Source organism: Trachypithecus francoisi, unplaced genomic scaffold (genome assembly GCF_009764315.1).
Source record: "Trachypithecus francoisi isolate TF-2019V2 unplaced genomic scaffold, Tfra_2.0 Lachesis_group10, whole genome shotgun sequence".
Taxonomy (NCBI): Eukaryota; Metazoa; Chordata; class Mammalia; order Primates; family Cercopithecidae; genus Trachypithecus; species Trachypithecus francoisi.
This window is the reverse complement of record NW_022681455.1, coordinates 128119270-128143703: the sequence shown is the minus strand read 5'-3', so window position 1 is coordinate 128143703 and position 24434 is coordinate 128119270. Positions and strand designations below refer to the sequence as shown.

Genomic DNA, 24434 nt, shown 5'->3' with positions numbered 1-24434 from the left:
AAGTATATGGGGTGGACTGGCCTCTGGCACCGTCTGGACCCTAACACCAGTGGTGACCTTGTTTCCATGGAAACATGGCACTGTGTCCAGACAACTGAATTCTGCCTCACCTTGTTCATAAACTAGGGATTGTCTGATGTTGGTTTCTGTGGTTAGGCTTCTCGAGCTTGTTAGAATAGACAATGCAGATTATTATTTTGTAAAGGGTGACATTGACTAAAAGAGAATAATGTCTTCATTGGTGAACAAGGGTGTTGACTGAATGTGGAGAAATCAGTGAAATCTCCACAGTGACGGATGTACTCTGGAGATGGGGCTGAGGCTAGGTGTGCACCTCCCTTGCCAGCCGTCAGCAGCCTGCCCATGTCTGTCTCATTAGGACTTGTTGATCTTAAATTTCTGCAAATGTTTCTTGTTACAGAGTACGGTGTTTGTGAAAACTTGCGGAAGTTGGAGATCACAGGCGTGTCTTGTCGGGACGTCTACGCGAAGCGTGAGTGAATCTATTTGTTATCATCCATGATTAACTTCCTACCAGAAGCAGACAGTACACATCAATGATAAATAATAAAAGTGATTTAGTCCATACTTTTGTTTTCTCAGAAACCATCTTACAGTCACATTTTGAATACAGCACTGGTAGTAACAGCGCTAAAATTGAGGGAGGGGACACTCTGTTCTCCGTTCTCCCATTCTGGATACTAGTGTCTTTTATTAGGCATAGAGGCCCTTTAGAGCTGAGAAATGTAGGCAGCACCAGAGCGACTTGGGTGCTCCTGGAGCTGCCTGTTTCTCTGGTTTCTGGGCCTCCAGCCTTCAGGATGGGACTGCCTATGGTGACTGGGAAATGCAGCTGTGGTGCCTTCCGTCCAAGCCCCCAGGTACGGAGAGGCGGCCCCCCTTCTGAAGTTCTGCTTACCTTCGGTGTTCTGTGGGCAGGCTGAGCCTCCCAGCCGCGTTTCATGTTTCTCTGGCTCCCCCGCTTTCCGGAGTCACCTGTGACATTCACCGAGCAGGCAGAGGCTCCTCGGCCCCAGGCTGTCTTCCCACAGGTGTTTCTTCAGTGCCAGGGGCTTTCCCATTTCTTGCTCATTGGATGAAACTCTTGGCTTTTTTTGATGGTCAGAGGCTTTCTATGCGTGTCTCATACCACAAGTTTTCATCTTCTGACTGTTCTTTGAGCTTCTTTTCTTTTTTCTTTTTCATTTCTGCAAGGCAGATGCTCTTTGAGTTTCTTAAGCCACTTGGGCCATATCATCTCAAAGACAGTCATCTCATATGCTCGCCGGCCAGGACACCTGCCCTCCCACCTCCTGAGCCCTGGTGAGCTGTGGCCCGGGGCCTGCCTAGCGTGTGCTGGCCGCGGGAGGAGCGTGATTGAATGTGGAAAGGATTCCCAAGGTTGCTGCCACCGTGAGTTTCTGGTGGCATCACTTATGGAAGGAAAACGTGTCACAGTGTTCTCTCCAGCAGGTTTCTCAGAGCCGCCTCCCTGTGCCCTGGGTGGCTGCGTAAACATGAGGGGATTGTATCGCACTGGTGAGGGGCGGGCACTGGGTCGCATGCACGCTGTCCGCACAGTCCTGAAAAGGAGCCATCCTTAGCCCTTTCCCTGCTGTGTCTGTTCAGGTATAAACCCTCGTGTGAAGTCGGGACGTTTTGTGAAAATTCTCCCTGATTATGAGCACATGGCGTACAGAGACGTTTACACCTGCCGTATGTACCTCCTGCGAGCTTTGGCTTTTGTGGCAGCCAGCACGGCCAAGAACTGCATGGGGAGGGCCCCCTTATTCACACATGGGACAGCTTTGGTCCTGGAGCAAGCAGACCTCTTGGCTTTTTGTCATCCTTTCACGTTCACTTGCCGCAGCGTGGCTCTGGTTCGGCTGTGACAGAGATCACACCTGTGGGTTGGACCCAGGCCACATTTGGGTCACCTTTCTGCAGTGGTTTCTGGGTAGTACCAGTCGAAATCACTTTAATGCACGTTTTCACATTTATCATTTATTGAGGAGCTACTGCGAAAATTCATGCCGAAGCAGAGAGGAATGAACAGTAGAAGCTTTAGAACTTTTATTCTACAGTGAAATATGAATAGTTGACTTCTGAGTTTTATTAGTCACATTTTAATAGCCTATGTGAATTAAAAATCACATATGCATATACTCTCAACAGACAAGTACAAGTAGCAACAGTGGACTCCTTTTTTTTTTTTCTTTTTTTGGAGACAGTCTCATTATCACCCAAGCTGGAGTGCAGTGTCACAATCTGAGCTTGCTGCAACCTCTGCCTCCTGGGTTCGAGTAATACTACCACCTCAGCCTCCCAGGTAGTAAGGATTACAGGCGTGCACCACCACGCCCAGCAATTTTTTTTGTATTTTTAGTAGAGACGGGGTTTCATTATGTTGGCCAGGCTGGTCTTGAACTCCTGACCTCACGTGATCTGCCCACCTCGGCCTCCCAGAGTTCTGTGATTACAGGCGTGAGCCACCATGCCTGGCCAACAGTTGACTCTTTAGAACTTGATTCTTTTTGGCCAGGCGCGGTGGCTCATGCCTGTAATCCCAGCACTTTGGGAGGCTGAGGCAGGTGGATCACCTGAGGTCAGGAGTTCGACACCAGCCTGGCCAACATGGTGACGCTCATCTCTACTAAAAAGTACAAAAATTAGCCAGGTGTGGTGGCAGGTGCCTGTAATTCCAACTACCCAGGAGGCTGAGGCGGGGGAATCACTTGAACCTGGGGGGTGGAGGTTGCAGTGAGCCGAGATCACGCCATTGCACTTCAGCCTGGGTGACGAGCGAGACTGTCTCAAAAAAAAAAAAAAAAGAACTGAATTCTTTTGATGGAGCTCTGGAAACTTTTCTAAGCCACAGTCATAGGAATTTAATGTTGTCTCCACTTTTGTTTGGAGACAGGGTCTTTCTTGTTGCCCAGGCTGGAGTGCAGTGGCACAATCACAGCTCATTGTATGCTTGAACTCCTGGGCTGAAGCGAGCCTCCTGCCTCAGCCTCCCTAGTAGCTGGGACTAGAGGCGTGTGCCACCATGCCTGGTTAGTTTTTCAGCTTTTTGTAGAGATGGGGGCCTCACTGTGTTGCCCAGGTTGGTCTTACACTCCTGGGCTCGCTCAGTCCTCCTGCCCTGGCCTCTCAAAGTGTCGATATTGCAGGTGGAGCCATCACACCTGGCCTGTTTCCACTTTTTATTAGCTCAGAGTGGTTGAGTGGTGATGGAGACAGTGAATTTCAGCTGTCCAGGAAGAGACTGAAAACACCTGCCTGCACTAAGAGCCGTGTTGCGGATTCTTGAGGCTCGTGGAGCCCCTACTATTGCTTTCCATCCACCAGGTTGCCCATGAGTCTGCATGGCCTGTTGGGAGCAGACCTACATCTTAAGTTTCATAAATGCCCAATTTCCGGAAATACCTACTGAAAGCAGAAAGAATAAGAGTCGTTCCCAGAATTTCTCTGAACGTCCTGCCAGATCTCAGCAGACTGCTGCAGTTGGGGAGCCTGGTCCCACTTTACCGAGAGGACCTTCCTGAAGTTGGCATGCAGGTGCCTGGATTTGGTTAGCACACTTCAGGGTGGTGTATGAACGCTTTACATGCCTGCTAACAACACTGCCTTGTTGAGGTGAACTGTTCAGCCGAGTGGAGTTCAGAGCCAAAGGACCTCTCAGCAGTCTGTGGACAGGGAACACGGCGCTGGAAGGGTCCAGGGTGGAAAAGGAGGGGTGGGCAACGTTTGAAGACATTTGTGCTGTTCTAGACTGACCAGTCCTTCCTCTGAGCAGTCAGCGAGCAGAGCCCTGGGAGGGGACGGTCAACTTGTGAGCATTGACAAGAACAGTCTCTCCTCGGTGCTGACATGAATGTGCTGGCTTTTCTCTTTCCTGTCCTGTCTCCCCTCCCCTCCCCTCTGTTTCCTGACAGAGTCTCAATCTGTCACTCAGGCTGGAGTGCAGTGGTGTGATCTCGGCTCACTGCAACCTCTGCCTCCCGGATTCAAGCAGTTCTCTTGCCTCAGCCTCCTGAGTAGTGGATTACAGGCGCCCACCCCCACACCCGTCTATTTTTTGTATTTTTAGTAGACACAGGGTTTCGCCATGTTGGCCAGGCTGGTTTTGAACTCCTGACCTCAGGTGATTGGGCAAGGGCTCTTCAATACAAGGGGACAAGCACTGAGAGGCTCCTCATGTCGCATGTCTGTCTCACAGTTTCTCTGGAATGTACACTGTGGACTCAGGATGGAATTCTGACCAGCCTGTGGGGAGGCTGCACAGCCAGGGCCTAGCAAGTCTCCAGAGTTGCACTGGGGGCTGGGGACATTCCTTTTGTCCCCGAGGCAGGTGGAGGGAGGCTTCATGCAGCTTACGAGGAAAAGATCTCCTCCCCATGCTGCCGGGCCGGCCTCTCGAGCATCCAGGCTGGGCAGCCTCATACTGTGATGTGGCACCAGTTGCTTCAAGTGGCCGGCTTTATCATAGGCGGGTTTTGATTGACATACTGTTGTTCTGCTGAAGTTTGAGTGTAGTTATAAAAACACAAAGTCATTGTAGAAAACTTGAAAAAATTTGGAAAATAACAATGAAAAGCAGCAGTTCAACATGGGTTGCATTTCTCTTCAGACATACTTAAATGGTGACTGGTCTCTTAGCTCCATGACCTACTAGAATATCAGGAAGAAAAAGTTCTTATGTGTGAAAAAAGAAAGCCAGTTTCAGCAGCCTCAGCCTGAAGCCTGTGATGTGTCCGTGTTTTCAGTATTCAGGTGCTCTCAGCATGTCTTAATGGAGAGCAGCTCAGCATTTGTTCTCACAGCACCACACCTTTTGGAATAGTCTGCCCTGATGGGCTTCTGAGTATTTTGGGGCCATGCGTGGCTTGTGTTTCCATCATGCATGTGGGCCGTTAACTGTTCGTGTTGAGGTCCTCTGGACTTTGTGTGGTGGGCCCAACATCTTATTTTATTTTATGGTAGAGATGGGGGTGTCGCTTTATTGCCCAGGCTGGTCCCAAACTCCTGGCTTCAAGCAGTCTTTCTTCTTTGGTCTCCCAGAGTGTTGGGATTACAGGCGTGAGCCACCGCGCCTGGCCGAGCTGACATCCCTCAGTGTAGGACTGTCCTGGAACAAACCCATGCGGCAGAAGCTGGGATCCTAATGTTGAGTAGTAGATTTTTTTTATTTTTATTTTTTTTGAGATGGAGTCTCTTTGTCACCCAGGCTGGAGTGCAGTGGCGTGATCTCTGCTCATTGCAACTTCCGCCTCCCGGGTTCAAGCGACTCTCCTGCCTCAGCCTCCCGAGTAGCTGGGATTACAGGTATGTGTCACCACGCCTGGCTACTTTTTGTATTTTTAGTAGAGATGGGGTTTTGCCAGTTTGGACAGGCTGGTCTCAAACTCCTGACCTCAGGTGATCCATCCACCTCGGCCACCCAAAGTGCTGGAATTACAGGCGTGAGCCAGCGTGGCTGGTTTGTGGAGTAGTTTTGTGACCTCAGAGTCACTACTTTTGGGGTATCTTTTCTCTTTCTTTTTCCTTGGGCACATGAGGTTGCCTGGTGCTCTGGATAATGAGCATTTGTAAGGTGTTGGGAGTGTTAAGCCTGTTGTCCTGACAGCAGTTCTGATACATCTACTTCTCTGCACGTTGGTAAGCCAGTCAAAGTGCATTTTTGGGTTTTTTTGGAGACAGGATCTTGCTCTGTTGCCCAGGCTGGAGTACAGTCGCCTAGTCATGGCTCACTGCAGCCTTCATCTCCCTGGGCTCAGATGATCGACCCCAGCTCCTAGTTAGCTGGAATTACAGGTGCGTGCCACCATGCCTGGCTAATTTTTCTATTTTTTTTGTAGAGACGAGGTGTCCCTTTGTTGCTCAGGCCAGTCTGGAACTCCTGGTCTCAAGTGATTATCCCGCTTCAGCTTCCCAAAGTGTTGAGATTACAAGCGTGGGCAGTGGATCGGGCCCTTTCTGCGCCAGCATTCCTTTACCCTAACGTGCTCATGAGTGCGTTACATCTTGATTACTTCTGCAGAGGGCCACATTCTGAGGTTCCAGGGGACATGAATTTTGGGGGAGACCACTCAGCCCAGCCTCCACGGTAACGGAGACTCTGTGGGTAAAGGTATGGGTCCTGAGGCGAGGGGGGCGTCTTGAACCACCTAGGCAGGCCTTGTGTCATCACAGGGTCTTTGTACAAGGGGCGCCCTGGGTGGGAGTAGGAGTGAGAGGCAGGAGAGGCTGCATGTGGCTCTGAAGGTGGAGGAGGGCCCAGGAGCTGAGCAGGACAAGGCCGGGAGTGGACCCCCGCAGCCTGCAGGAGGCGGCAGCCCTGGCCACGCCTCAGCTGATGGAAAGATAGCTCACGTTAATCCGTTGTCTTCCGTAGAGTCCCCTGAGCAACACAGGCCAACACCTTTAGTTAGGGGCATCCACCCACAAAATCTCCATCCCCGCCAGTCTCCTGGCGTGGAGTCCACCTGTGGCATGTGGGCCGAGGTTCAGGGACTCTGAGTCAGGACGGGTGTGCGCCAGAACCCAGGCTCTCCCAGATGTGCTGGCACCTGGGCCGGTGCTGGCAGGAGAAAGTGTAACCCCACCTTTCACGATCCATTCCCATTTGGCTTCATTTTCAATTCATTTTGGGAGCGTTTATGCCGGGGCTCCCAGGGCAGATAGATGCCTGCTTTCAGTGCCTGCAGTTAGAGGAATGCGTTCACCTCCAAAGATTATTCTGACGTTTTCCAGGCTCTACTGTGAGGCCAGATCTGTGCTCCCAGAGTGGGGTCCTGGACAGCGGCCTCCATGGATTCTGGGAACTTGTTGGACGCAGCTTCCCTGGCCTCCTCCCACGCCTGTCGTGTCTGGACCGCCGGGCTGGGCCTGAACAGGCCCTCTGGGATTCGGGTGATACTCAAGTTTGTGGACTTCTGGCCTGGATTATTTTCTCTCTTTTTAGCCTTTACTCAGATATTAACAATTTTTTTTTGGTTACGTTACTTTCTTTTTAATAAGGGTTAAAATCTTAAAGGTCTCAGCATTTGGTAATCTTCTACCAGATGTTAAAATGCCTTTTAATAGGAGGTGGTGGTGTCTTTATTCACATTTTCATCTTTTAAATCCTCTATTTAATTTTGGGTACTGAAAAAACTGTAACGTTCAAAGCAGAAATAAGGTTGTTGGTTTTCCTATGTAATTGTTTAGCCTCCTAGATTGTCAGAGAAGCATTACTTTCTTTATAACTGACAGGTGATAATTGTATGTATTACGTCTTAATAGGGCCGTGTGTTGTGTTGACATCTGTGTATGTTGTGGAATGATTACCTTGCACTGGGCTTCTCAGCCTGGCCACACATCACAGTCACCTGGGAGCTTCTCAGAAACCCTGACAGGCCCCCCACCCCACCCCCCATCCCCTTGCGGATTCACTTGGCTGCTGTGGAGCCCGGCGCTGACGTTTTCCCGTGTCCCTAGTGATTCTGACGTGCAGTCAGGGTGGAGAGCCACTGTACAGACAAAGGAAGATCATCTCTCCGTGTGAAACTGATATATATATATGTATTTTTTGTTGTTGTTGAGACAGAAACTCGCTCTGTCATCCAGGCTGGAGTGTGGAGTGCAGTGGTGTGATCTTGACTCACTACAACCTCCGCCTCCTGGGTTCAAGCGATTCTCCTGCCCACGCCTTCCAAGTAGCTGGGATTATAGGCGTACACCACGACACCTGGCTAATTTTTGTATTTTTAGTAGAGACAGGGTTTTGCCATGTTGGCCAGGCTAGTCTTTAAACTCCTGACCTCAGGTGATCCACCCGCCTCGGCCTCCTAAAGTGCTGGGATTACAGGCGTGGTCCACCGCGCCTGGCCCTGTCCCTTACTATTTCATATGGAAGATAATGTGGCAGCTGCCCAAAAGTGAGCCCTCGAAGTGGCCTGGGCTTGCGGGAAGGCGTGACCATCTGCTGCCCTTAACTGAGACACTCAGGAGCTTTGTGGGGCACTGAAGTGCAGGGAACATTGTTCCTGGCTCCTTTTTTCCCCCCTCCCCGAGCCCACTTTAGGGAGGACTGGGTCCTTTGAATTTAGAAAGATCTGCATCTAGATGACATGTTTATAATAAAAATGGTGAGGCATTAGGGTATAGCAATCACGCTCATGCTCCTATGTGTCCGGCTGTGCTCTTGACCATTCGAATGGGAGCCTAATTCCTATTTAAATCCATGGATTCATCTCTTGAATGAATACATTTGCTTGTGCGATAGCTGTGCTTCGTAAGGACTCTTTTTAAACTGTGTGTTCTCAGACACAGGCTTTGCGATTCCACGAGAAGTCTGTGTCCCCTCTGGGTCTGCGCGCTGGCAGCCCATCTGGCCACACTGTTTCTCTGACTCACCTCTTGGGATGGTTTCAGTGTCTGTTGCAGACTAAAGGAGTCGGCATCTGGTCAGCAGAGGCCGTTGCTTCCAAAGTACAGCGAAGGTGTCACCGCTTTGACCAACATGCAGAGCTTAAAGATTCAGGGAAGATGTCCCTTTAGAACTGGCATCTCGGGACGCTGCTGGGTTTTTATTTCAGAAATGCTGCTTTTCAGCACAACAGGGAACTCCCACTTTGGGATTGCCAGGCGTCTGAGGCAGGCTCGTTGGGCAGTGTTCTTAGCAGTTAAAGCGGGAGCTGAGGGGAGGGGAGAGGAGGAGAGAGCACCATGCTGAAGAGTGTTTTTTTCCCCAGTATTTCATGATGAAATTTTGAAAACAGAAAAGTTGGACGAGTTGTCCAGTGAACGTTCCATTTCATTATCACCCAGCCGCCCAGCTGTCCATCCCTGCAGACATCCGTGGACTTATTTTCTGATGCATTTCACACTTGCAGGCATCAGTACATTTTACCCCTAAATGCTTCAGTGTGCATTTCATTGTCAAGGTCAATGTGACCGTAAAGTGACAAGACCGGCTTGACTGTGTCCTGTAAATGGGCTCCGAGGATTGTTCTGAAAGGGGTGTCTGTGTGTGGAGTGGCTGGCAGCGGCCTGCACAGAGCCCAGGCTCATTTAGGAACTTCCTAAACGATGGTCTGGGCTGAACCCTGGGAGCTGTTGGTGGAATCCAGCATCCTCTCCAAAGGCTCGAGAGGTTTCTTATTCCCTGTACCCTAGATCCAGGTGGCGACCTCCTTGCTGCTGTCCTGGCTTTCTTGCCCTCCCTGCTCCATCTTCCTCCCTGTGGTCTGGAGTGGTCTTGTCACTCCAGTGCTCAGAAACCCCCGTGCCCCCCACTGCCTGCAGAGCCCTGAGGCCCTGCCCCTTCGCTCAGTCCCACATGCTCACGCAAGCAGACACAGGTGCAGGATAGCAAACGTGAACCATGTTTATCAGCATGTTGACTGCACATGTGGTCTCTGAGCGATGGGATTACTGGTGAGCTTTAGGTTTCCTTTTTCCAAATTGTCTTCGGTGACTGTGTATGTGTTGCTTTTGAAATAAGGGGGAATTTTTCTTTTTTTTTTGAGATAGGGTCTTGCTCTGTTGCCCAGGCTGGAGTGCAGTGGCACAATCATAGCTCACTACAGCCTCTGCCTCCTGGGCTCAAGTGATCTTCCCACCTCAACCTCCTGGGTATTTGGGACCACAGCGCATGCCACCACACTGGGCTAATGGAAATTTATTTTTAAAAAATAGCTGACACAGTTGTTTTTTTTTTTTTTTCCCGAGATGGATTCTTGCTCCGTTGCCCAGGCTGGAGTGCAGTGGCGTGGTCTCGGCTCACTGCAGCCTCTGCCTCCCGGCTGAAGCGATTCTCCTGCCTCAGTCTCCCAGTAGCTGGAATTACAGTCACCTGCCACTACGCCTGGCTAATTTTTTGTACTTTTAGTAGAGACAGGGTTTCACCATGTTGGCCAGGCTGGTCTCGAACTCCTGGTGATCTGCCTGCCTTGGCCTCTCAGAGTGCTGGGATTATAGGCGTGAGCCACCGTGCCCAGCCTCCAGCTGAAATTTTAATCTGCAGGCCCATGACATTTTGTCCTCTGTCCCAACCTGCTCCATAATCCCTGACTTCCACGCTTGGGTCAGCTGTCACTGGGGCTTCCTGGGGATTATATTTTATTTTCTTCATATCTCATTCTGTTCGTTCGTTTTCATGGCACTCGTCTATTAAAATTTGGAGTATCACTGGCTGCTCTCACCTCTTCATATGGACTTTGGAATCATTTTGTTAAATTATTTTTTAAAACCTGTGGATTTGAGTTGGAATGACATTATTGATGATTAGCTGGGTGTGGATTTGTGTTGGGATGACATTATTGATGATTAGCTGGGTAAGGATTTGAGTTGGGATGACATTATTGATGATTAACTGGGTGTGGATTTGAGTTGGGGTGACATTGATTATCTGGGTGTGGATTTGAGTTGGGGCAACATTGATTAGCTGGGTGTGGATTTGAGTTGGGGTGACATTGATTAGCTGGGTGTGAATTTGAGTTGGGGTGACATTGATGATTAGCTGGGTGTGGATTTGGCTGGAGTGACAATTGTTGATGATTAGCTGGGTGTGGATTTGAGCTGGGATGACATTATTGATGATTAGCTGGGTGTGGAGACTTGGGGTGACATTATTGCTGATTAGTTGAGTGTGGATTTGAGTTGGGATGACATTATTGATTAGCTGGGTGTGGATTTTAGTTGGGATGACATTGATGGTTAGCTGGGTGTATTTGTGTTGGGATAACATTATTGAAGATTAGTTGGGTGTGGATTTGAGTTGGGATGACATTGATGATTAGCTGAGTGTGGATTTAGGTTGGGATGACATTACTGATGATTAGCTGGGGGAGTTTTTGTCTTCACAGTGTTTTCTCCCCATGTACGAATGTTTCCTGTCTCTGCCTTTACTGAAGTCTTGTAAAGCTGTGAGTGGACTTACGTGCCTCCTGCTGCTGAGGCCTGGTCTGCTGCTCCTCCCACTGAGTGAGCGATGCTTCTGCTGGGTTGCTGTGTACTCCCTCATTACCCGCCTTGCTGAGAGCTCAGTCGTTCTGTGGGACCCAGGGTTTGCGGGAGCTTTCCAGGTACACAGGTGCCAGGTGTGCTCCTCCACCCTGCGCTGGTCTTGCCTGCTGCTCTCTTGGGTGTTCCGGGTAAATGCAAGCCCCCCATCATAGGCAGCCCTCATATGATGGCTCCCAGCACTTTCTGTCCCACCGTTAGGGGCCCTGGGACCTGTTCTTCCAGTGACCCAGATGGGTGAGGCTATAACAGCCCTGGCCGGCTGCCTCTGCCCTTTGGTGACCGTGATGGGGAGGTGTCAGCAAAGCACCCTTTGTGTTGACTCCTCCTCCTGCCAGGTCTGTACTCTCTACCCGGTCACCCCGTCTCCCTCGGACCATCCCCCAGATCAGCTGCTATCCCCAGGCCCTACCATCAGGGGACCCAGGCCTGGTCAGGGAAAGTCGCTGGGTGCCACATTCTCCCCCATCGTCCCGCTCACTGCTTTCTCTTTATGGGTAAGGCTTCCCGAATGACGGGAACTAACGGTAGTGGTGAGGCGAGGCGGGTTCATCAGGCATTTAGCAGCCAAGGGGTGGGCTCATGAATGCAGATACAGTGCAGGGGCAGGAGAGGAGCTGGGCTGGGCTGACCTGGGAGGCTGAGGCTGATGGAGAGCGGGCAGGTAGGGTGGAGAGGCCGGAAGGCTGGTGGCAGTCACATTGCTGAGGGCCTAGAGCCTGGCCAGGGAGCTGTGGAGAGAGGCAGTGGGTGGGCTGGGGGTTCAGGCCTGCCTGGAGGGGAGGCAGCTGGCGCAGTGGCCCATACCCCATGGGGTGAAGGCCAGGGCAGGGTCCAGGGGCGGCTTTGAGGGTGACCTGGAGCTGCTCAGGAAGTGAGATGGCTCAGCCTGACCTGGCCATTGACTGGCAAGGAACAGGACGGAGAAGTTGTGTTCTGGGCCTTCGGTGAGTGTGACATTTTCATAGTTGACGTAGCTTTAAAGATCTGATTGCTTAGGACATGCCTTGTAGCGCTACCAGCGTCTTAGCATTTGGCAGGTGTAGTCCAGTTCTGTTTGCACTTCCTCAGTCTTATTCCTAGAAGGGAGAGTTCCCAGCCTTGCTTGATTTCCTCCCACTGATGGGAGGCTCATCACTTTATGGGAGGCTCATTTGACTTAGGCCTTCTGAAGGTAGTTTCATTCTGATAGATTTTTTTTTGTTTTTTTTGAGACTGAGTCTCACTCTGTCACCCAGGCTGGAGTGCAGTGGCACAATCTCAGCCCACTGCAAGCTCTGCCTCCCAGGTTCACGTGATTCTCCTGCCTCAGCCTCCCAAGTAGCTGGGACTACAGGCACCTGCCACCACGCCCGGCTAATTTTTTGTATTTTTAGTAGAGACGGGGTTTCACCATGTTAGCCAGGATGGTCTCGATCTCCTGACCTCGTGATCTGCCTGCCTCAGCCTCCCAAAGTGCTGGGATTACAGGCGTGAGCCAGTGCGCCTGGCCTTATTCTGATAGATCTTTAGAGGCTTGGTGTGCATGTGTTTGGAGGGCTCTCTTGCAAGCCTTTTGTGAGTCCTCTTGGTTCCTTCCTCCCACTCGGGGTTCCTGGGCTCCCTGTGGCACGATGGGTCTGACACAGAGACTTGCTCTTTCTTTCCCCCTGTAGTGCTTCACCGATACAGACACATTTTGGGATTGTGGCAGCCAGATATCGGGCCATACGGAGGACTGCTGAACGTGGTGGTAAGTCCCGGAGCCTTGCGACGGGGTCTGTGCATGGGCAGGAGTGGTGCCTCACGTGGAGGAATTTGAGGGCCCCTTCTACCTGGGGACAAGCTGCCCAGATGTGCATTCGAGGTAATTACCAAAAACTTCTTGCTCCGTCCCTTTTCAGGAGCCAATTTTATTTCCCAAATGGGCAAAGGTTCACTTAGAGCAACACTTTGGCCTCGTGGCCTGTCCTCGGACTCTCGGGTCGGGGGGGTGGCTTGCGAGGGCCTTTGCTTCCTGGATGCCAAGGCCCAGCGCGCACATGTTGGCAGGGTCTGGAGCTCGCCCTCAGCCAGGTCCGTCCTTTCTTGGTCTTTGCCCCACATGTTCCAGCCATGTTGCACTCTGACATCTGTTTCCTTGGGTTCCACCGTGGACCCCTTCTGACTACCATGGTCTGGAAAGTGCTAGCACGTTGCAGGCGGAAGTCCAGGCTGGGGCCGGTCGCCTCCATTTCCCTTCTCCCGGCAGCCTGCTGTTGGGGTCTGAGGACCCGTGAGGACATTTCTTTCCTGTTTGTTGGGTCTGCCATGGCAGTCCCTGTCTAGTCCCGGGTACTCAATCATGGCCGGAGATGGAAGTCTGGCTTTCTTTTTTATGAAATTCTCGTTTTCTGGTGAAGTTTTCCTTCTCTTTGTTAATCTTTTTGGGTATAGTAGTGAAAGTTTCTTTCAAGTCTAGCCCCCGCCTTTTCTCCTGATCTCCAGGCATGCTGGCCACCCCACCCCTCACCATGCACCTGGGCACTTGTGTGGGTGCCGTGGCCTGGTCTCCCCAGGAGTCCCTGGCCCCGGCCTGCAGGCAGAGCTGAGTCAGAGCACCTGTTCTGTGCGGGCCCGGGGTGTGCATCTCAGGCTTGGGGAGGTGTCTCGTTCTCGTTCCGGGTCACTCTCCTTCTCAGGACACAGCCCTCTGTAGGGCCCAGCCGGAGGCCCTCCGTGCACTCCTTCCCCAGGCCCCGATTCTGCCTTTTCTCCTCCTGGCTTTGTGAGTCATGCTTCGCTTGGCCCCTTTGCCTCTCAGCAGTCACTCTACTTCCCTTCTCCACCTCCCACCCCTCACTCAGGATTCCACAGGTGCCTTGTGCAGCTGCCTGTGTGCAGCGTGGGGCTGTTCGCTGGTTGCCATCTTTGGCGTTTGGCTGCAGTAGTCCTGGCTCCTTTGTGGTCCTGATCTCCGTGTGCGCCTCTCCAGCCTGCGGGTGCCAGGCATGGGCCTTCCTCCCCAGCCAGTGGTCAGTGGCCTCAGGAAGCGGGGAGAAGGCCCTGCCCCTTGCCCCTCAGCCTGCCTGTCCCTTCTCTTCAGGGCCTTGGGTCCTCGTCTCTGGGCTGCCTTCGTTGCTCTCTGCTGTGTTCAGTCTTTTTTCTTTTTCTTGTTTTCTTCCTCCTGGAATTAGGAGACAGTGTTCAGTCTTCATGGCTGGTCTCGGCCGGAGGGCAGGTTTGATGGGAGCTCTGGGGCCGGGGCCAGGAGCAGATGTCTGCTTGTAGTTTTAGTTTCTGTGCTTCTCGGTCACCTGCCAATGTATGTTGAAAAGTAGTTGCTCATTCAACACAGTGAAGTCGTCCAGCTTTTCTTGGTATTTGCAGGTGTCCCTGTGGAGTGAGGAGGTGGTGCTCTGCCGGGTCTGCATGGCTTCCGGTCCACCCTCCCACCCTCTTCCCCTCTCTCCCTCCCACCCTGCATCCCGCCCCCTGCGCCCTCCTGCTGGAGCCTCTTGAACGGAAAGCCCCGCCCTGACTTTGTTGAGCTCTGGGCAGGCGCCTGGCCCCTGAGGTATCACTATCGCCATCGCTCTTACTGTGTTGAAAACCCGGCGCTGGTGTTGTGGTTGTGCCCGGCTCCCTTTTGTGCACTCGAGACCAGGGGCTGAGCCCCGAGGGCAGGGCGGGTGTGTCTGTCTCCCTGTGGCCTCCAAGTAGGTTCTTCCGGGCCTGGCGTGCATGGCCCTCGGGCAGATGCTCCTCTGCGGCTCTGGGCTTTGCCCCCAGGTGGGGTTTGGGGCAGGGACACACAAGCTTCTCAGCTGTCATCTGGTAGGAGCAGCGGCCGTGGAGAAACCTGCTCCGCGTTTGTGTTGGGCGGCGCGTGGTCCAGCCTTGCTTTTAGGATGTTTCCTCCGAGAGCCCAGCCCGGCAGCTCACAGCGTGGGCAGATTGCCTTCCTTTCTTTTCGTGGAGGAAGGGTGGTCATTGTTTTTCTTACTGGCAGTGAGTAATAGAGTAAAAAAAAAAAAACCCCAAAAGCAGTGGATAATTGGGGAAAGTGGAGTCCGTGAGAGAACGGCACCAGCTCGCGCTTGGCCCAGGCTCATTTGCCCCAGAAATGATGGAATTCTTTCCATGGTTGCTGGAGCTAGAAGTCTCATGGGTCCTAGCTGTCCCAGAAGAGGGTGATGCTAGGCTGTCCTTCCTTATAAGCATGTGGCCGCTGTACCCAGAGCATGCTGGGGCACACCCACCTCTGCATTTGCCCAGACACAGGGGGACACATGGGCAGGGCACTCCTCGGCTCTTCCCGCTTCTGAGCTCCCCGCCGAGGTCCTGGCGTCTCTCTCCTCCCCTGCACTTTTTTTTTCAAGCAAATCCCAGGCCCGTGGCATTTCAGCTGCCCCTCCCTCCATGCAGCGCTCTAAGAAAGGGTGTTTCCTGCGTTTCCGTGTCACTGCCACACCTGACAAAAGTGGCAATTGTTCCTTCTGTTGCCTGTTGCCCAGGCCATGGCACGCTTCCCGGACCGTCTCAAAGCCGCCTTTGAGCGGCAGTTTGTTCAGCTCAGGACGTGAACGAGGCCCTTGCACTGCCGTTGTTCACTCTTTCCGGTTGGGAAATGCACCCCCGTTCAGTCAGCACCTCACCTGGTCTCACTTTCTGGATTATTCTGCCTCCTCCTGGTGTCGACCCCCATCATAGAGCTGGAAGATAGTGCTGGGCACTGGCTTGGATTCGAGGCACCTCGAGGGTGGGCGTGCGCGTCCCATGTGCTGGCCTGGCAGGGGCTTCTCTGTGCGACTGCAGTGCGGGGAGCCATGCGGAGCCGCTCTCCTCTGGCCTGGGAGCCGCTCGCGGACCTTTGCCCATCTGTCTCCTCCTGCAGGTGGATGGTTTGTTCATCATCGGATGGATGTACCTGCCTCCCCATGACCCCCACGTCGATGACCCCATGAGATTCAAGCCTCTGTTCAGGATCCATCTGATGGAGAGGAAGGCTGCCACAGTGGAGTGCATGTACGGCCACAAAGGGCCCCACCATGGCCACATCCAGGTGTGTGCGGGGCTGGGTCCTCACTGTCCCAGGGCTGTCCTGTGTGGGCTCCAGCCAGGCCTGCTGTGCTGTTCTCAGCTGCAGACCTGGGCTGTAGCAGGTCAGCGTGGGGGAGGGAGCTCCGCCCTGCCCTGCTTTCTTGTTCATGCCTCCGTGGCGTGGTGGACTCCGCAGCGGTCACTTGCCGGACCCCTCTGTTGATTCTGCCCTCAGTTAGAGCCGCTGATTCTTTGCAATTTCAGTTCCTCTGTTTTTTTTTTTTCCTGTTTGCAAGAATATCAGTGTGGAATCAAGTGTGCTCTCTGTTCTCTGATCTGGTCTGGCAGTGGCCCCCATGTGAGCACAGCGTGTCATCTGCCACACCCTGCGTGTGAGACGCAGCCCTTTTGCTGCTCTGTGTCACTGGGAAATGCAAACGCCCTCTCTGAGATGTGCCACCGCCGCCTGCTCTGGGGGAGTGTTGCTCAGGGAGACTCAGCTCCCTCTGCTGGCACCGTGTTGGTTGCATCTTGGGTGCCTGCAGGGGGTTTGGTGGGTGTAGTGCGGGAGGGGTCGTGGCCACCTGCCTGGCGTGGGGGATTGGATGCTGTGACGACTCTGCTCCTCACTCTCCTCTTTCCTCGCATTGCGAATACTGAAGATTGTGAAGAAGGATGAGTTCTCCACCAAGTGTAACCAGACGGACCACCACAGGATGTCCGGCGGGAGGCAGGAGGTGAGCCCACAGCCGGCCCTGTGTTCACGTGGCGTGGACCTTTCCCACGCGGGAGGGAAGTCAGCCGCATGCAACCTGCATGGTGGCCGTTTCCCATGGTTCAGCCAGTATTGTTGGTGTAGACTGTGCATCCAGCACACTCGAGGAACAGCATTGTGCGGGCGGGCAGGTTGCCAGTCCCCCCCCACCGCAGAACGAAGGAACTGCACAGGCCGTTTCTTTAGTTAGCTCTGCTTTGCCTCTTTGGCGGGCACATCCACTTGCTGGGGGGTGGCTGGGAGGCTGCTTCTAGGACATGAGCTGCAGGGAGACCCGAGGGCTGCACCCAGAGCTCCTGTGTTTCCCACCCTCCAGCAGACTGTGTGGAGGCTTCGGGATCATGCCAGTGCAGGGGGGAAGCCTATGTGTATTTTAATACTGCCCTTGAGTTTTAGCTTTCAAGGATCTAAGTCTTACTGCCATCTGAAAAAATACTCTTAAGAAGGAAGGTACGGTCGCTCACACCTGTATTCCCAGCTCTTTGGGAGGCTGAGGCAGGAGGATTACTTGAAGTCAGGAGTTCAAAACCAGCCAGGGCAACATAGTGAGACCCTGTCTCTACAAAACCCAAAAATATTTGCCACGTATAGTGGCATGCCAGCTACTTAGGAAGCTGGGGTGGGAGGATTGTCTAAGACCAGGAGGTGGAGGCTGCAGTGAACTATGATCGCACCACTGTACTCCCACGTGGGTGTCTCAAAAGAAAAAACAAAAAATTAGCCGGGCACACTACCAGGCCTGGCTAAATTTGTTGTATTTTTAGTAGAGACGGGGTTATGCCACGTTGCCCAGGCTGGTCGCAAACTCCTGGGCTCAAGCCATCTTCCCACCTTGGCCTCCCAAAGTGCTGGGATTGCAGGTATGAGTCACCGTGCCCGGCCAGGGTGTGCGTTTCTTGGCTTGTTTGAGTTTTCTGGCGGTTTCCCCATAGTCAGAGGACTGCAGAGAGGGTTAAGATGAACCAAATGTCCTGTTTCTTAGAATCCTTTGCAGGTGAGTGAGGTTCCTGTTTTCTCAAATAGATGGCATGTGAAGATGATCAATAATGGAAAGGTTTTCTTCATTTATTACGCTGTCATTTTAGATTTGATTTTTTTTTTTTTTTTTTTTTTGAGATGGAGTCTTGCTCTGTCGCCCAGGCTGGAGTGCAGTGGCCGGATCTCAGCTCACTGCAAGCTCCGCCTCCCAGGTTCCTGCCATTCTCCCGCCTCAGCCTCCGAGTAGCTGGGACTACAGGCGCCCGCCACCTCGCCCGGCTAGTTTTTTGTATTTTTAGTAGAGACGGGGTTTCACTGTGTTAGCCAGGAGGGTCTTGATCTCCTGACCTCGTGATCCGCCCGCCTCGGCCTCCCAAAGTGCTGGGATTACAGGCTTGAGCCACCGCGCCCGGCCCTAGATTTGATTTTATATACAGAAACCTACAACGTATGTGTGATTGCTGTGGTTCACTTTTTTTTTTTTTTTGAAACGGAGTCTCGCTCTGTTGCCCAGGCTGGAGTGCAGTGGGGCGATGTTGGCAATTCTACTGCCTCAGCCTCCCGAGTAGCTGAGATTACAGGCACCTGCCACCGTGCCCGGCTACTTTTTGTGTTTTTAGTAGAGACGGGGTTTCACCATGTTGGTCAGACTGGTCTCGAACTCCTGACCTCAGGCGATCCGCCCATCTCAGCCTCCCAAAGTGCCGGGATTACAGGTGTGAGTCACCATGCCAGGCCTTATGGTTCACATTTAATTGAAAAATGTCAACAGATTTTTCAAGAATAGAAACTCCTCAGCTGTTGAGCCCTTAAAAAAGAAAACCGTATTATATTTCTGGTACTTTATACTTTGGGATTAGGAAAAGTTTCTGTAAGCCAGCTTCTGTGTGGGCTCTTCACTGATTTTGAACTGGAGTAGTATTTTTCCGGATTGTAAATATAACAACAGATGCTCCTTGTGGAAACGAGAGGAATCCCCGGGAGTGAAGGTGAGAGGGAAGGTCTTGCTGGAATCTTGTTGGGGGTGTGAATTTATGTTTCTCTTATTCTGAGTGAGGCCAGCCTAGTGTCTTGGGGTCAGGAGCTCTCTGTGGGCGCTTTCTCAGGAGCTGTCTGTTCAGAGCCCGTGCCTCTCTTTCTGTTTGGTGTTGGCGGGTTTCAAGTGGGTTTGTAGGAGCTTGTTAACTGTTTGGAAACCGAAGCCCTTCCAGATAGGAGTTGCCAGGTTTTTTTCTTGTTCATTTTTTTGGTCTTTGGATTTGTCTTATGGTGTGTTTTCATCCATGGAACTTTTTGTCTTTAATGTTAATTTTCAGAGACGGGGTGTCTCACTTTGTTGCCCAGGCTGGTCCCAAACTCCTGGGCACAAGTGATCTTCCCGCCTTGGCCTCCCAAAGTTCTGGGGCTACAGGCATGAGCCACTGTGCCCGGCCGTATTTTTAATTTTTACATAAGCAGATGTATCCATCTTTCTTTAAAAGGCTCTCAGTTTAGTGCCATCCTGAGATCTCTCCCTGACCCAGATATGTTTACAAATGAGCTCATGCTTTTATTTTTCTCTCGTGTCTGTGTCTGGTTCTGTTGGATTTATTCTAATGTGAAATGTAAGGCTCAGCCCCAGCCTTGGTTCTGTGCATACCTGCTCTGTTATCCCCACACTGGATGTGGAATAACCACACTTTCTCCATCAGTTTGTAGTGCTGCTTTTGTCCTAGGTTACCTGGTATATTTGGTTCATTTCTGGGCTTGGTATTGTGATCCATATGTCTGTCTACATGTCAGTACCACACTATTCTAATTCTTGTAGTTTTTGTTTGTTTTGAGACGTAGTCTCTCCCTGTCCAGTGCAGTGGTGCGATCTTGGCTCACTGCAACCTCCACCTCCTGGGTTCAAGTGATTCTCCTGCCTCAGCCTCCCTCCCAAGTAGCTGGGATTACAGATGCCCGCCATCACGCCTGGCTAATTTTTTATATTTTTAGCAGAGACAGGGTTTTGCCATGTTGGCCAGGTTGGTCTTGAACTCCTGACCTCAGGTGATCTGCCCGCCTTGGCCTCCCAAAGTGCTGGGATAACAGGTGTGAGTCATCGTGCCTGGCCGAATTTTTGTAGTTTTATCACTATATTTTATTTTATTTTATTTTTGACTTAGAGACAGGGTCTTACTGTGTTGCCCAGGCTGGGCTCAAGTGATCCTCCTACCTCAGCCTCCCAAAGTGTTGGGATTACAGCTGTGAGCCACTGCACTGGCCTGTCACTAATTTTAATTGTCTGTATTTCTCTTCTATTTTGGAACGTTCCCGACTCATTTTGTTCATTTGCTGTATGAACTCTAGAAGCAGCTATTTCCCAGAAACATCCCCTTGCTGTCTCTTGTGACTGGAATCGCAGCACGCTTCCGGTCAGTGTGTGGAGCCCTGCCGTTTGTGTGATGTCCACGCCCCATCTCGTTTGTGCGGTGTCCACGCCCCATCCAGCACACTCCCTTGGCTCGGCCCGCTCCTGAGCTCCCCCTCCCGGAGTTGACAGAGTGATGGTGCCACTGTCCCAGGTAGGGCAGAGGCTGGGGCTGGTGACGGTGCTGCCCCGCCCATGCTAGAGTGACAGCGGCGTCTCCTCTCCTGAAGGGGCTGCACTGGCTGCGCCCTCCTGTGGTTCTTGTCACCTGGTCCCACAGTCCCTTTGTTCATTTTGAGGCCTGCAGTGTCCTCGCTGCTTTTCTCTCAGGACGTGTAGGGGGGTTCAGAGGGTGGCTCTCTGTGGATTCATGCATCAGCTGGGAGCGCCTCTCCACTTTCTAGCTAAGTCTTTTTACGCCAGAGAGCAGGTAGGTTACCGGGAGAGCTGTGTTCCAGGAAGAGGACGTCCTAGGAGGTCCGGACATGGTGACACATCCTGATAATTTTCACAACTGAGGTAAAAGATTGGGAATAGGAATTCGGTACTGCCCTGTGCTCTGCTGGCTGATAGCTTCTGATCAGCGCTGTATTAGTCCATTTTCACACTGCCGATAAAGACATACCGGAGACTGGGTAATCTGTAAGGGAAAGAGGTTGAATGGACTCACAGTTACATGTGGCTGAGGAGACCTCACAATCATGGTGGATGGCGAAAGGCACATCTTACGTGGTGGCAAGCAAAAGAAGAGAGAACTTGCACAGGGGAACTCCCCTTTGTAAAACCATCGCCTCTCGTGAGACTGACTCACTATCATGAGAGCAGCGTGGAAAAGACCCCGCCCCCACGATTCGGTTGCCTCCCACGGGGCCCCTCCCATGAAGAGCTACCGTGCAAGATGAGATTTGGGTGGGGACACAGCCAAACCGTATCAAGCACGTTCCAAGGGAGTGGAGTCCCGTCTGCAGGGAGGTTGGAGGGGCTGGGCCGTGGACAGGGGAGGCTGCGAGGGCAGTGCAGTCTCTTTGGCATCCCTGCACCTCTGTGTGGGTCACCGCTGCTCTGGGAGGTCGTTCCTTGTGCCCAGGCTGCCTCACTGGCATGATCTGATGATGTTCCCAGGGTTGTGGGTTCCCTCAGCCCTGGGTCCTTGTGAGAAATGGGACCCTTGGCCACCCAGACCTGGCCTTTTCTGTATGGGTGCCAGGCCAAGCCACCATGTCCCTTCCCACCCCTGTGTGTTTCAGGCCCCTCCCTTCAGACTGAGGCTTTTGTAAATCTCAGGCCTGAGAAAGGAGCAGAGAGAAGGGAGGATGGGCCATGCTCCTGTCTCAGGCAGCCAGCAGGCATCCTTGTCACCCCCAGCCCCAGGGCTGCCGTGAGGGTCGCGAGGACAATGTGTTTAGTGAGCAGGCCCTGGGTCAACGTGAACTGGATCGTTGTCGTGCATGTCCTGGGCTCCCTGTTTTTTTTTCTTGTGGTTTGTATGTATTGCTCTGATAATTTCATAATAAGCATGCTCGGGACGGCCTTGTTCTGGGTAGCAGGGTCTGGCTGGTAGTCCCGTTGCTTGGACCTCTTTATGCAAACTGAGGTCATGGCTGCAGGTGCACACTCGTCTTCCTGATGGTGTCGAGTTGAGGTCTCATTACTCACAGTGGTAACATTGAAATCTTTCTTCATTACATTCAGTTACTTTTGATTCTGTTAAAGAGCCTTTCCTCAGGTTCAGCCACTCAAGTTTTAATTTTGATGAGGTCCAATGTGTGAAACTTTTTGTTTTTTTATGGTTATTTTCTGAGTCCTAAAAAACATCCTAAAAATTGAGTCCTAAAAAACTCAGTTTGCAAAGATAGGCTCCATTTTTTTTTTTTTTTTTTTTTTTTTTAATAGAAATTTGGTAGCGTCACATCAGGTTCTGCATTTGTGTGGAGGCCTGTGCCCCATCTTGAATGATCTTGTGTGTGGTATAAGGCAGGATCGTCGTTCCTTCTTGTCCATATGAAAACCCAACTGATGGAGCACCTTGCTGAAAACCTTCCTTTCCTCAGGGGTAGGCAGGGGCACCTCCGCTGCAGTCAGGCAGCTAGGTCTGCGGCGCGTGTCTGGGCTGCTGGCTCTGTTGGTGCCTGTGTGAGGCCTGAGGCTTGCACGCCATCTCGTGACGGGAGCTTATACTGGGCAAGTCCTGAGAGCGGCTTGGTCCTCCTGCTTTGCTCTTCGCCTTCCTGATTGCCTGTCTGTCCCGGTTCTTTGCTTTTCCATAGGAATTTCAGACTTGGCAAGTCCAGTCTGTGTAGTGCCTGGTGGACTCGTGGTTGGCATGAGGTTGGATCTGTAGATCAATCTGGAGAGAACTGCTCTTGGAATGGGGCCTAGATGGCTCCCAGGCCACGCACATGGCATCTCTATGTACCCAGGCATTTTTACTTCCTTTCAGCAGTGTTTTGTGATTTTCAGAATAGATCTTAAACGTATTTTGTAACATTTATTCCCAAGTCTTACGTTTTTTGAGGATTTTGAACATAGAGTTTTTTAAATTTCATTTTTGTATTTTGTGCTGCTAGGACACAAAAATCCAGGTGGCTTCTGTGTTGGCCGTGTGGTCCTGCCAGGTGCTCAGCGCAGCCCCTACAGTGATTTCTGTTTCTTGTCAGAGTTTGGAGCAGTGATGTGTGAAAGCGATTGACTGTAGTGTTTCCTCTTTTTTGTGAGTGGCTTATGCGTCCCTTTCAGAGTTAAGTCTAGATAATGACTGGAAACACTGTATTGAGCTAGGAACTTGGAAGTTTGGATGAATTCCATAAATTGTGTGGAATCAAACCATTACACACCATGTGATGGCAGAATGCAGGGCGGTCTGCTGGGGCAGCAGAGTTTTTGGGAGCTCCCTTAGCAAACCTGCTTTTCCTTTGAAAAAGGAAAATCTGAGTCACTGGCCGAGGGCTCAGTGCGTCATCCTTGGCTGACTTGCATGGCTCAGGGTTGCTGGTGAGGGTCCCGGAACACTTGAGCTCCTAGGAGCCAGAGAAGCAGGCTGAGGGGCTCTGCGGTGCAGAGCCAGAGTCTGTAGATGCTGTTCCTGCCCCAGTGGTGGGCACAGAAGGGAGGCCCACTCTGAGCTGTGGTCATGGCTGTGGCCCCCACCTCACCTGGGCTCCCCACAGCCCCTGCTGCCTCCACCCAGCAGACCAAGGGCCCGGGACCTTCACTTCTTGTTGGCAGGCACCTCTGACATGGGGTCAAACCTGGCAGCTCCCCTTTCTCTTCCCAGCACCGAGTCCATCCTGCCCCACCAGGAGGGCCCTGCAGGTGCCTGTGCGCTGACAAAGAAGGACACACTGTGTCCTCTCAGTGGCACAGCTGGCAGCCTCTTCACAGCCTCCTGTCATACTGATATTCATGATCTGTGTTCTTTTGGAAGGAGTTTCGGACGTGGCTGAGGGAGGAGTGGGGGCGCACGCTGGAGGACATCTTCCACGAGCACATGCAGGAGCTCATCCTGATGAAGTTCATCTACACCAGTCAGTACGAGTGAGTGCGGCTCCTGCTCGGTGCTGGGGCGGCCGTCTTCTGGGGCATGCTGGGGGCGCAGGCCTTCCCGGTGGGTGCTGGGGCATAGTCCTCTGTTCCAGTGGGTGCTGGGATGTAGCCCTCCAGTTGGGTGCTGGGGTTCAGCCCTCTCTCCTGCTGGGGGTTGGGAGTGCAGCCCCTCTCTGGGTGCTAGGAGCATAGTTCTCTCTTTCTGTGGGTGCTAGGGCATAGTCCTCCCTCTCCCAGTGGGTGCTCAGAACGCAGCCCCTCTCTGTGGGTGCTGGGAGTGCAGGCCTCCCTATAGCTGCTGTGGCACAGCCCCAGTCCCCGTCCTTCACCCAAGTATCTGTTTTGTCTGATTTCTTGTCACGCCCACCAGCACTGGTGCTCTAGCGTCAGCCCCGCTCAGCCCAGTGCGGGGGTCCCCTCCATGGTGCCTTGAGCTCCTTTCCTCCGGGTAGTGGAGCAAACTGGCACTTCCTTTCCTCTCCTGCCTAAAGCTCTGCCCTGGCGCCAGTGCTCCCCTTAACCCCAGAAGTCTTGTTGGAAGCGGGTGTGCAGGAGGGTGGGGGGGGCGAGGGCTCCCCCAGGTGCACTGCTGCCCACAGGCCTGGTGGACACTTGGCCCTGGCTGAGCTGAGCTGCCCGCCCTACCCTGCCCTGCAAAACTTGGCCCTGGCGCCTTGGGTGTTAGCAGTCCTGCCTGCCCCGCAAGGTCTCCTGTACTGACCCTCCCGCTCC

The 24434-nt window shown here is 52.5% G+C and overlaps 1 protein-coding gene across 10 annotated transcripts in view; it reads left to right on the top strand.

Annotated features, from left to right (window-relative positions):
* The window catches only part of FBXO31 (F-box protein 31), a 54135-nt gene that overhangs the window by 21311 nt on the left and 8390 nt on the right, over positions 1 to 24434 (top strand). For 3 of the 10 annotated variants that reach the window (XM_033219240.1, XM_033219245.1, XM_033219248.1), the window contains exons 2-7: positions 422 to 493; positions 1630 to 1716; positions 12666 to 12742; positions 15866 to 16033; positions 16674 to 16748; positions 23584 to 23693. In XM_033219240.1, the coding sequence (XP_033075131.1) occupies positions 422 to 493; positions 1630 to 1716; positions 12666 to 12742; positions 15866 to 16033; positions 16674 to 16748; positions 23584 to 23693 (589 nt within the window). The remainder of the gene's footprint in view (positions 1 to 421; positions 494 to 1629; positions 1717 to 12665; positions 12743 to 15865; positions 16034 to 16673; positions 16749 to 23583; positions 23694 to 24434) is intronic. The other 7 variants (XM_033219242.1, XM_033219247.1, XM_033219249.1 and 4 more) reach the window with 5 other exon arrangements.